The sequence below is a fragment of the Felis catus genome, chromosome X (genome assembly GCF_018350175.1).
Source record: "Felis catus isolate Fca126 chromosome X, F.catus_Fca126_mat1.0, whole genome shotgun sequence".
In the NCBI taxonomy this organism is placed as follows: domain Eukaryota; kingdom Metazoa; phylum Chordata; class Mammalia; order Carnivora; family Felidae; genus Felis; species Felis catus.
Genome location: NC_058386.1, coordinates 88,436,010 through 88,449,154, shown reverse-complemented (window position 1 = coordinate 88,449,154; position 13,145 = coordinate 88,436,010). Strand labels below are relative to the sequence as shown.

The following is a 13,145-nucleotide window of genomic DNA, read 5'->3' as shown; positions in this document are numbered from 1 at the left end:
GCTGTGAGAAAATAAAAAAATAAAAAACTAGAGAAGTTTAAAGTATTGGCATGAATAGGTTAGAGATGGCTGGAGGAAATTCCTTAAACAAATATTTTGAGACCAATTTTGAGACCAATGAAGACGTGGATCTTCAGCGGCTGCTGTGTGTCTCTGAAGACCATTCTATCCAAAATTTAGAATCCCAATCTAGACAAACTGTTCTCAACATTTTTTATACACCATCAACATGCCTGAAAGTGATATAACAGTGGCACATTAAAGTAATAATTTTCACATTGGGATCATGGGAAGGATATAGGAATTTCTATGAGGTATGTCTGTGGTTTGAAAAAAGCCCCCATAGAATAGCCAATGGTCCTTTCAGAAAATAAACAGGCCTACCTGTACACACATTCAGTCATTCATTTAATTCTCTGGTGCTTACAATGAAAGTAAGAACAAGTGCAAGAAAGTAGATGTATATGTGCACATACTCACTCAAAATGCAAGATGTATATTAATATGGAGTTTTCAATTTTTATTATTGGTACATATTCCTACAAAGTTTCCTTATATTACCTTGGTTTTATTTCCATGGGGATAAAAGAGTGGTAGTTTTTTTTCCAACTGAAAGACCTTTTTTTTAAATTTTATTTATTTATTTATTTATTTTGCAAGAGAGACAGAGAGAGAGAGACAGAGAGAGAGAGAGAGAGAGAGAGAGGGAGAGAGGGAAAGGGAGAGAGAATCCCAAGCAGGCTTCTCGCTGTCAGGCTGTCTGCACAGAATCCAATATGGGGCTTGATCTGAACCATGAGATCATGACCTGAACCAAAGTCAAAAGTCGGATGTTTAACCAACTGAGCCACCCAGGTGTTCCCTGGCTGAAAGATTTTTAAAACATTTAGTGAAATCTACTTCTTCGTGCAAATGTGCTTTATATCATTTCCTCAACAGTTACTGATGAAAGTAATGAAGAGATGTCTATATGTTAATTTCTTTAAGAATGCATTTTTATATAGCACAATTCTTTATACTAAATTCTTAATTAAGAACTACTTTAGGATAGAACTTGAGCTTTGAGTTTTCTGGGATTGTATGTGCATTTTATAACAGCAAATGGTGAAGATTGAAAATTAAGTGTGCTGGAACATATTCTCTTTATACGGACTGATTTAGCATGTTTTATTAAAGTTTACCAGAAAGTCCTGGAAGTCCAGGGGGTCCTGGGATTCCAAAGCCTGGTTGACCTGTCAAAGAATAAACCAAAAAATCTCAAATAAATAATAATAAATGAAACAAGGACAATTTTTTTAGGACCATTCAGGTTTTTACTAAGTGCTACTACATATATGAACCATGCAGAAGATTTATCTCCAACATGCAATCACAATTCTAACATGAGAAAACTGTATAAAATATATTCTACTTGTGATAAGTGTTAAATACATCTTTACATATTATACATATAATATATATAAATGGATAATATATATAAATGGAAAATAGATTGCATAGTGAAACAAGGTCATCCAGAGAAGTTGAAAAAAGCTGGGTAACTTCTTCACATGAAAAACTTGGAAAGAAAGTATATGGAGTTTTTCATAAGAAGGAGGCAACCTGATGGATAAATGTGAAGTAATATTCTCAGTACAGAGTGCAAGAAGGTAATTAGGAAGAGAAAAGTGTGTAGTAGCTTAGAGGTTAAGAAAGAAGATATAAGTTGATTGTGGAGAAAAAAGGGCAAAAGTTAAAGAAGACAAAGAAGAAATTAGAAAATTAGGGACAATGAATAAATATGGCACCTGGTTCACCCTTCTGTCCAGCTGGGCCAGGGATACCATCTTGACCCGGACTGCCTTTTTCACCTGGAGGCCCTGGTGGCCCAGGACGACCGCCACCACCTAAAACAGAGTACCGCAGGTTTCACCTATCTTCCCAATTCCATTTCCTTCCATATTCCCCATTCTTTCCATACCAGCTTCAAATAGTTCTATCCAAATGACCACAAAGTACCTCTGAGACACCCCTTTAAACCACAAAATCTTGTGAAAAAGAGGCATTAAAAGAATAAAAGCTAATAAGAGCCTTATTCATTCAGTACCCAAAATTTTCAGTTTCTCATTTTAATCTAGCTGTAGAATATCAAGGAGAGCAAGGTGTGGGAGTGGAACAGGGTGCATTATAGGCCTCAGATGGGGCCATGAGGAGTAATTTGCTTTAGAATGCAGCAAACAAACAACAGTGCTACACCTCACCATTCTAAAAAATACGAGAGCTTCTACTATTGTAGGATACTTGAAATAACTCTCCCTGGAAAGAGCCCCTCAAATAAGGTTCCAAAGTAATAATTTTAAGTAACTTTTATTAAGAGTTGTTCAGTTTGTGCCTAACAAATGGTACTAAATAAATGAATTATCACCATGTTTCCTTGTCTTAAAAATGCTCACAACTCCCAGAAATGATCTGACTTTCTCAAAATGAATATGAGCCTTAGTTTTACAGAACAACAAATCCTTAGGTTTCATGCTTACCTACAGGACCAGGTTCTCCTGGAAGGCCAGGGTTCCCAGGAGGACCACTAATACCTTTTGGTCCAGGAAGTCCTGGGGTTCCTAAAGTAGAGTTCAATTTAATAATAAAAGAAAATCTGCATTGGGTTAAGAATTACAACTCAAACTCACAATTTATAGTATTAGCAAAAAAACAGTGAATAGGAAAAAAAGAAAGATGCTGATGTTTGTAATATTTTTAAGAATAATTATAAGCTTTAAACTTATTTATCCAAGCATGGCATTATTATATATTCATAATAAAAATAATTACCACAACATTACAGTAGTAGAATGGATAGGATTCTATTGTATGAATATACCAATTTTTTAATCCATTCATCTACTGTGAGACATTTGGGTATTTGTCAGACATTTGTCAGGTTTTATGTATTACGAATATCTATCTTTATGGAAACCTGGTCTACTTCCAGTTTTTAGCTATTATGAAGTAACACTGCTATGAATATTTCTGGACCAGTATTTTTGTGGACATGTCTTAACATATCTTGGGTAAATACCTAGATAGGAATGGAACTGCTGAGTCAGAGTAGGTATATGGTGTGTTTTATAAAAAAACAAAAAACAAACAAACAAAAAAACAACCTGCCAAACCATTTGATGCTCATAGCAATGTTTGGGAATTCTAGTTGCTCCAGATCCTTGTACAACATATGGTGGTATCAGTTGCTTTAATAATAACCATGCTGATAGGAATAAACTGCTACTTCATTGTGGTTTTAGTTTGCATTTCTCTAATAGCTGATAATACTGATCACCTTTTCATGTGTTTATTGGCCATCCACATATCTTCTTTTGTGAAACATCTTTTCAAAGTTTTCCCCATTTAAAAAAAGTGGACTGTTTATCTTGCTATTATTGAATTGTAGAGGTTCTTTATATATCCCAGATATCAGTCATTTGTCAAGATACATGTTTTGCAAGTATTTTCTCCTAGTCTGTGGCTTCCCTATGCATTTCCTTAATGATGTCTTTTGATGAGCAGAACAGAAGATCTCAGGTTCTTTAAAAGAAAAAAAACGTGTGGAGCAATTGAATATCTGTATGGAAAAAAATGAACCTTGACCCCTACTTCATACCTTAAAAATATTTTTATTTGAGACAAACCAAACCTAAATATAAAAGCTTAAATATTAAATGTTACAAAAAAAATAAAAGGATATTTCCATAAACCCGAATAGGAAAATATTTGTTGAATAATTCAGTATACAAAAAGCACTAGCTATGAAAGAAAATTAATAAACTGGACTTTATTAAAATTAACAACTTTTGTTCATCACACAACAGCATTGAGAATGAAAGGCAAATTTGAGACAGAAAGAACATACTTGTAATACATGTATCTGACAAAGACTCAGATCCAGAATATATAAAGAAGGGCTCTGAATCAATTAGAAGAAAAGGGCAAACAACCCAATAAATGTGAGCAAAAAACATGGAGAAAGCATTTCAAAAAGATGCTACCCAAATGGTCAATAAGTATATGGAAAGGTGTTTAACATTGTCATTCATTTAAAAACTGTAATGAAAACTTCAATGAGACGCTTCTTTTTGTATGTTAGCTAACTTGACGATAAATTATATTAAAATAAATAAATACATTTGAACATCTAATGTTGAAAAAAAGACTCCCTATGTACTCACCAGAATAGCTAAAATTAAAAGACTGACAATACCAAATGAGGTGAGGACATGGACAACTGGATATTTCACAACACAAAGTACTAACCACAATATAAGCACGACAAGCCACTAGAAGCCACCCAGGAACATTTCAAATGTTGCAGGTTGGACTATAATTTATAAAACCACTTTGGACAACTGGCTAAAAGCTAAAACTTCCTTCCTAGTATCAGAAAAACTATTAAAGCTAAATGTCTACCTACTCTATGATTCAGTAATTCTACTACTAAGTTACTAAGAGAAATGAGTATATATGTCCATGAAAAGACACGTCAAAGAATGTTAATAGCATCTTTTTTTAATAGTCCCAAACTGGAAACAGCCTGAAAGTCCTTCAACAGGAGAATGGGTAATTGATTATTATGTATTTATTCAATGGAAGGTTACAGAGCAATTATAAAAAAACAAACTACTGACACATGCAACAAGATAAATGAATCTTACAGACATAAGTGGAAGAAGCCAGACACAAAGATATATACTGTATGATTCCATTTATATGAATTCCCAAAACAGGCCAGATTAATTGATGGTGATAGAAATCATAGCAGTGGTTACCTTGGCAGGGGTGGTTTCACTGTGAAGAGGCATGGGTAACTTTATGGGGTGCGGGAACTATTTTATATCTTGATATGTATGGTGGGTGTATACACACACACACACACACACACACACACACACACCCCGGTGAAAACTCATCTATAGTCTTGCATATAGTCTTGTATATTTTACTCTACGTTATACTTCAATAGAAGGTTAAGGAAAAGATAACCAAAGGCCCACTCCATCCATGCCACTGTGAAATCCAAAAGACAAACAAACGAACAAATTAAATACAAGCATAAAGAGAGAAGATAGGATAACAATCTAGTTTAGGCTACCTACTTGACTATAGTGCTAAGTCCCTTTGCTTTCATGACTCAGTCGTTGTCATATAAATGAACTGAACAACTGTTCTACCACTGTGTTCCACCCAAGTGTGTGGAACAAGTGTTCTACCACTGTGTGCCACCCAACTGTGTGCCTGAGTACAACTTTCTAAGAGAATCAGCAGTAGGCTAAGGTTTGATAGTGTACATTATCACCTACAAAAAGTCAGGCTTCTTAATTGACTTGTGGGTAACAGTCAAAGGTTGAAAAATGCTCTACCAAACAGTCTCTCTGCTCACAGGATATCGTCCTACTGAGTTGGTAGTACTCATTCTCATTTTATACAGAAATAAATTTGGGCAAAGAGAAGATAAAGAGCTCGTTCAAGATTATGTTGCTAGTCAGTGTCTGATTGGGAAATAGAAATCTGTCAAATAAGAAGTTGCTCTGCAACACAGGTTATACTAGATAAGTAAGGATATAAGGAAGCATTCAAGAAAAGGTATATTACCAGGGAATCCAGGAAGGCCTGGATGTCCTTTTGCTCCAGGGGTCCCTGGTAATCCAGGCAAACCAGTATCTCCCATAGAACCTTTGATTCCAGGGTTTCCTGGATATCCGGGCAGACCAGGTTCACCCTAAAGCCATGAATAAGAAGATAAAACTGAGTCTCTACATGACTTAGATTGTATAACAACATAACATTATTTATAGGGCTTTTATTATATGTCAGTCACTCTGCTAAGTGCTTTACAGAAAGTGCTTTCTTTAATCACTTGTAGAAATTTAACTTGAAAATGCTTTGTTTAATCATCACAACAGATCTTTGAGTTAGGCTTTATCATCTCCATTTATAAATGAGAAAACTGAATCTTGGAGAACTCAAGTGCCTAATGTCTCTAGCAAGTGGCAGAATTAGAATTTGAGCCAAGGTCTGTTAGACTCCAGAGATCATGCTATTTCCACAATATGTAGATGTATTTTCTCATTAATCCCTAACAATCCTATAAGAAATACACTATTATTATCCCATTTTACAGAGTTGCAACTAATAAGTTGTGGAATCTGCATTTGGATCCAGATAGTCTCATTTGAACCTTTGATCATTATCCCTACTATGCTAAAATGGAATTCACTGCTTACAATAAGCATGTCAAACAGTGGTTACAAGTAGGTTCTACTGCAAAAAGTAAACTTAGTCCACACATACATACGTCTATCAAATCTTCAGTGAACATCTGAAATCTCATATATTCCATGAAGCTTTCCAGAACAAAGAAAGCTCATGCTAAGAATGTATGGCAGGTTCTTATTCTGTCAAATCAATAATGGCTTCACATATGCATGTCTTGACTCTTCAACAACACTGAACATTTCTCTGTGGTTAAAGACAACTCATATGTAACCATTTTTGGTTAGTGAACTTTTGCACTATGTTTCCTTCTAATAGAGTCTAAGAATTCATATCCACTTTCACAATTAAAACAAGTTTTTCCCAATAACAATGGGAACATGCTATAACTAAGTCTACCAGTGTCCACTGCTCTGCTCATGAATATCATGACCTCTCCAACAAAGTGTCAGTGTTCAACATCATCTACTGAATACCTCCTTCTCCATTTAGTGCTTATGCTTGTCTAGGTGACTAAGATCATCTATTTGTGACTCAAATGATTCTGCATTATGGTAAAAGCTTTTTCAACTAATTCCTTTTCTCCTTACAACCCCACTAGGCTGGAAATATATGTATTTTGGTCTGAACTTCTATAAATCAAACATCTGGCACATTTTCGCACACATAATACTATACAATTAAATTTTGGATTGAACTGGTTCCATCTTAGGTATTTACACAGAAAAACTTTGAATAAACTACCATAATTCTTCTTACTATTCATGAACCAATGACATTTATATATCAAAATAAAAAGCAGGAAGAATATTCCAATTATTTGCTAATGGCAAACCTGAAAGGCAGTACATGAGCACTTGATGATTTATGATAAAGTATGTGAAATTCTACAATCTATAATTTCAACCAGCACTTGGTTCCCCCCTACAATTCTTTTCACCACTCTATGACCCTACTTTAAATTCTAAAAGGAAAGTAAATGTTTTACCAGGGCTTTTGAAAAGGACTAAAAGTTGCTAGTTTAAGTTTTATCTAAATTTTTATTATTCACAAACTTGCAGAGAAAACAATGAGCTTCAAAACTGTTTTTGTATTCAAAAACATACTGGACAAAAATCCTGTAAATCACTCTGAGAAGAGAAGATTTTATTACAAAACAGAAGCAAGACATGACTCGAATAGACTTAAACCACAATTATCTACATTGCTTCAAATGTAATTCCTTGATATAGTTCTTTTTCATTTAGACAAAATTGACATATAACCTTATATTAGTTTCAGGTGTACAACACAATTTGATATTTGTATATATTGTGAAATGATCACCATAATAAGTCTAGTTAACATCAATCACCATAGTTACAAATTTTTTTGTTCTTGGGATAAAAACCTTTAAAGTTTACTCTCTTAGCAACTTTCAATATACGACACACTATTAACTATAGTCACTGTGTTGTACGTTATAAGTTTGTACTTTTTAACCTCCTTCATGCATTTTACCCACTCTCCAATGCTCCATCCCCATCTCTGGCAACCACAACTTTGTTCTCTGTATTTATTAGCTCATTTTGAAAAAAAAATGTCTATTTTTAGATTCCACGTACAAGTTAAATCATAGGGTATTTGTCTTTCTCTAACTTATTTCACTTAGCATAGTGGCCTCAAGGTCCATCCATGTTGTCACAAATGGCAAGACTTCATTCTTTTATATGGTTCAATAATATCCCATTGTATATATATATCCCATATTTTCTTTAGTCATTTAATCCCATATTTTCTTCATTCATATACCAATGGACACTTGATTTGCTTCCACATCTTGGATATTGTAAATAATGCTGCCACAAACAGAGGGATGCATATATCTTTTCAAATTAGTGTTTTCATTTTCTTAGATAAATACCCATGGTACTTCTATTTATATTTTTTTGAGGAACCTCCATACTGTTTTTCATAGTGGCTGCACCAATTTACATTCTCACCAACAGTGCACAAGGATTCCCTTTTCTCCCCATCTTGCCAACACTTGCTAAAATGTGTCTTTTTGATAGTAGCCATTTTACCAGGTGTGAAGTGATATCTCATTTGTTTTATTTATTTATTTATTTATTTATTTATTTATTTATTTATTTATTTAGAGGTAGGGGGAAGAGCAGAGAGAGAGGAGAGAGAGAATCCCAAACAGGCTCTGTGCTGTCAGCACCAGCCTGACCCAGTCCAGTGCTGGATCTTAAGAACCTAATCGTGAGATCATGACCTCAGTCGAAATCAAGAGCTGGATGCTTAACAGACTAAGCCATCCAGGTGCCCTCATGGTGGTTTTGATTTGCATTTCCCTGATTATTAGTGATTTAAGTACCTTTTCATGTACCTGTTGGTCATTAGTATGCCTTCTTTGGAAAAATGTCTATTCAGTTGCTCTGGTAATTTTTAGTTGTATTCTTTGTTTCATTTTTAGTATCGATTGTATGAGTTCTTTGCACAGTTTCGATATTAACTCCTTATAGATATATGACTTGCAAATATTTTCTACCATTCAGTAGGTTGCCTTTTCACTTGATGATTTCCTTTGCTGTGCAGATCAGTTTGATGTAGTCCCACCTGTTTATTATGCTTTTGTTGCCTTTGCTTTTCAAAACACAAGAAAAACATCACCAAGATGAAGGTCAAGGAACTTGCCTGTTTCTTCTAGTTTTATGGTTTCAAGTTTTACATTTAAATCTTTAACCCATTTTCAGTTAATTTTTGTATATGGTATAAGGTAGTAGTCTAGTTTCATTCTTTTGCCTGTGGCTGTAGGTTTTTCCAACACCATTTATTAAAATGACTGTTTTCCACATTGTATAATCTTGCTTCATCATAAATTAATTGACTATATTTGTGTGGGTTTATTTCTGGGTTCTCTATTCCACTGACCTATGTTTGTTTTTATGCCAATACCATATTGTTTGGATTACTACAGCTTTGTAATATAGTTTGAAATCAGAGAGTGTGATACTTCCAGCTTTGTTCTTTGTCAAGATTGCTTTGGCTATTCAAAATCTTTTGTGGTTCTATACAAATTTTAAGATTGTTTATTTCTTTGAAAATGCCATTGGGATTTTGAAAAGGATTGCAATGAATCTATATATTGCTTTGGGTAATATGAAAATTTTAACAATATTAATTATTCCAATCCATGAGCATAGAATATCTTCATATTTGTGTCTTCAATCTTTCGTCAATGTCATCATTTTCACAGTGTAGGTTTTTCATCTCCTTGGTTAAATTTACTCCTAAATATTTTATTCTTTTTAATGCAATTCTAAAGGAAGTGTTTCCTTAATCTCTCTTTCTGATAGTTTGTTGTTAGTATATAGAAATACAACAGATTTTTGAATGCTGATTATGTACTCAGTGACTTTCCTGAATTTTTTAAATAGCTCTAACATTTTTTGTTGGAGACTTTAGGGTCTTTTATAAATATAAGTATAATGTATAAATATACATACATATGTATACATATATTTGTCTGCAAATAGTGACAGCTTTTACTCCTTCTTTTCCAATGTGGATATCTTTCATTGCTTTTTCTTGCTTTCTTTCTCTAGCTAGGATTTCCAATGCTATCTTAAATAAAAGTGGCAAAAATGAGCATCCTTGTTTTGTTTCTAATCTTAGAGGAGAAACTTTCAACTTTTCACCATTGAGTATGATGGTAGCTGTGGGCTTCTAATATATGACCCATATTATGTTGAGGTAAATTCCTCTGTACCCACTTTGTTGAGTTTTTATCATAAATGGATGTTAAATTTTGTCAAATATCTTTCCTACATCTATTGAGATGATCATATGATTTTCATCCTTTATTTTGTTAATGTGATGTACCATATTGATCGATTTGTAGATGTAAACCATTCATGCATCTCTGGAATAAGTTTCACTTGAGCATGGTATATGGTCCTTTTAATTGCTGTTGTATTGTTTCATTTACTTTGTTAATATTTTGTTGAAGACTTTTGCATCTGTTTATTAGGTATACAGGCCTGTAATTTTTTTTGCTTTTTTTTTTTTGTGGTGTCCTTATCTGGTTTAGGTATCAGTGTAATGCTCATAAAATGACTTCAAAAGTGTTCTCTCTTCTTCAATTTTTTGGAAAATTTTGAGAAGGATATGTATTAAATCTTTAAGTGTTTGGTAGAATTCATCCGTGAAGATGTCTAGCTCTGGACTTTACTGGGAGGTTTTCTTTTTTTCCTTCTTTTTTGATTACTGATTCAATCTCTTTACTAGTAATTGGTTTATTCAGATTTTCTAATATTTCTTGATTCAGTCTGGGAAGGCTGTATATTTCTAGGAATTTATTCATTGCTTCTAGGCTCTCCAATTTGTTGACATATAATTGTTCATAATAGTATTTTATGATCTTTTGTATTTCTGTGGTATCAGTTGTAAATCCTTCTTTCATTTCTGATTTTATTTATTTAATTTACTTATTTGAGCCCTCTCTTGGTGAGTCTAGCTAAAGGTTTGTCAATTTTGCTTATCTTTTCAAAGAACCAGCTCTTAGTTTCACTGATCTTTTTTTATGTCTTTTTAGTCTCTTATTTATTTGTACTTTGACGTTTTAAATTTCCTTCCTTCTAACTTTGAACTGCATTTGTTTTTCTTCTTCTAGTTCCTTTAGGTATAAATCTAGTTTGAGATTTTTCTTGTTTCTTGAGGTAGGTCTGTATCACTATGAACTTTCCGTTTAGAACAGCTTTTCCTTCACATCATATATTCTGGTAAGCTGTATTTCCATTTTCACTTTTCTCAAGGTGTTCTTTAATTTCTCCTTTGATTTCTTCATTGGCCCACTGGTTGTTCAGTAGCATGTTGTTTAATCTCCACTTATTTGTGTTTTTTTTTTCATTTTTTGTTGTAATTGATTTCAGTTTCATGCCACTATGTGGCATTCAGAAAAGATGCTTGATACGATTTGAATCTTCTTAAACTTACTGAGACTTGTTTCGTAGCCCAACATATGAACTACCTTGGAGAATGTTCCATGTGCATTTGGGAAGAATGTGTATTCTGTTGCTTTGGGATGGAAAGTTCTATATATATTAAGTTCATTTGGTGTAATTTAAGGTAGATGTTTCCTTATTGATTTTCTGTCTGGATAAACTATCTATTGATGCAAGTGCTATATTGAAGTCCCATACTATTATTATATTGCTGTCATTTTCTCCCTTTGGGTTTGTGAATATTTGCTTTATTTATTTAGGTGCCAGTATGTTGGGTGCATGAATATTTACAAATATTATATCCTCTTGTTAGAGTGGTCACTTTATCGTTATGTAATGCCCCTGTCTTTTAATACTATCTTTCTTTTAAAGTCTATTTTCTGTGGTATAAGTATAGCTACCCTAGCTTTCGTTTGGTTTCCATTTATGTGGAGTATCTTTTTTCCAACCCTTTACTTTCCATCTCTGTGTGTCCTTACACATGAAGTGAATTCCCTGTAGGCAGCATATAACTGGGTTTGTTTATTTATTTATAAAAGTTTATTTATTTATTATTTGAGAGAGAAAGCAAGAGTGAGTACAAGCAGGGGAGAGGTAGAGAGAGGTGATTAAGAATCCTAAGCAAGCTCTGCACTGTTAGCACAGAGCCTGACATGGGGCTCAATCTTATGAACCACAAGATCATGACCTGATCTGAAATCAAGAATCAGATACCTAATGAACTGAGCCACTCAGGAACCATAACTAGGTCTTTTTAAAAATCATCACACAATGTCTTTTGATTGAAGAATTCAGTCAATTTATACTTAAAGTAATTATTGATAGGTATGCACCTATTGACATTTTGTTAACTTTTCTGGCTGTTTTGTAGTTCCTCTCTGTTCCTTCTTTTGCTCTCTTCTGTTGTGGTTTGATGACTTCCTTTAGTGTTATTATTATATAGCTTTCTAATTATCTTTTGTTTTTCTATTATAGGTTTTTGCTTTGTGATTACCATGAGGTGCACCTATAACAACCTAGATATACTAAAATCTATTTTAAGTTGACAGCAACTTCAGTTTGAACACAATTCAAAACTACATTTTTACTCCCCACTGATTTTATGTTTTTGATATCACATTTTACATCTTCTCATTATGTGCATCCCTTAACTGATTATTGTACAGTTATTTTTACTACTTTTGTCTTTTAACTTTCATACTAGATATGTAAGTAATTAACCCACTACCTTTACTATGTATTTATTTTCACCTTTGAGATTTATACAGTCACATGTTTTCTTGTCACTAATTAATGCACTTTCTTTTCAGCTTAAAGATGTACCTTTTTAATATCTCCTATAAGTCAGTTTAGTGGTAATGAACTCTTTAAGCTTTTGATTGTCTGGAAAAGTCTTTATCTCCTCCTCAACTCTGAATGATAAGTTGGCTGGGGAGGGTATTCTTTTTTGGAAGTTTCTTCTTTTCAGGATTTTGAATTGTTCCATCCTCTTCTCTCCTACAAAACTTCTGCTGAAAAATCTGCTTATAGTCTTATTGGGGTTCCCTTGTACATAGCAGGGGTTTTCCCTTTGCTGCTTTTAAGATTCTCTCTTTAACTTTTGACAATTTTATTATAATGTGTCTTAGTGTTGATCTTTTTGGGTTCATCTTATTTGGGCCTCTGTGGGTTTTCTTGATCTGAATGTTCCCTTCCTCAGATTAGGGAGGTTTTCAGGTATTATTTCTTTAAACAAATTTCCTTCTCCTTTCTCTCTCTCTTCTTCTAGGACCCCTATAATTCAAATGTTATTGAGATTTATGTTGTCTCATAATTCCCTTAAGCCATCTTTACTTTTCAGTATATTTTTTTTCCTTTTTTGATGTTCTGTTTGGGTGAGTTCCACTGCCCTGTCTTCTAGATCACTTTATTGTGCTT

At 33.6% G+C, this 13,145-nt stretch overlaps 1 protein-coding gene across 7 annotated transcripts in view; it reads right to left on the bottom strand.

The window, feature by feature from the left end:
• Window positions 1-13,145, bottom strand: part of COL4A5 (collagen type IV alpha 5 chain) — a 237,559-nt gene that overhangs the window by 25,529 nt on the left and 198,885 nt on the right. For all 7 annotated transcript variants that reach the window (XM_023249437.2, XM_023249436.2, XM_023249434.2 and 4 more), the window contains 4 exons: window positions 5,620-5,746; window positions 2,517-2,597; window positions 1,788-1,886; window positions 1,182-1,232 (listed from right to left, as the gene is read on the bottom strand). In XM_023249437.2, the coding sequence (XP_023105205.2) occupies window positions 1,182-1,232; window positions 1,788-1,886; window positions 2,517-2,597; window positions 5,620-5,746 (358 nt within the window). The remainder of the gene's footprint in view (window positions 1-1,181; window positions 1,233-1,787; window positions 1,887-2,516; window positions 2,598-5,619; window positions 5,747-13,145) is intronic.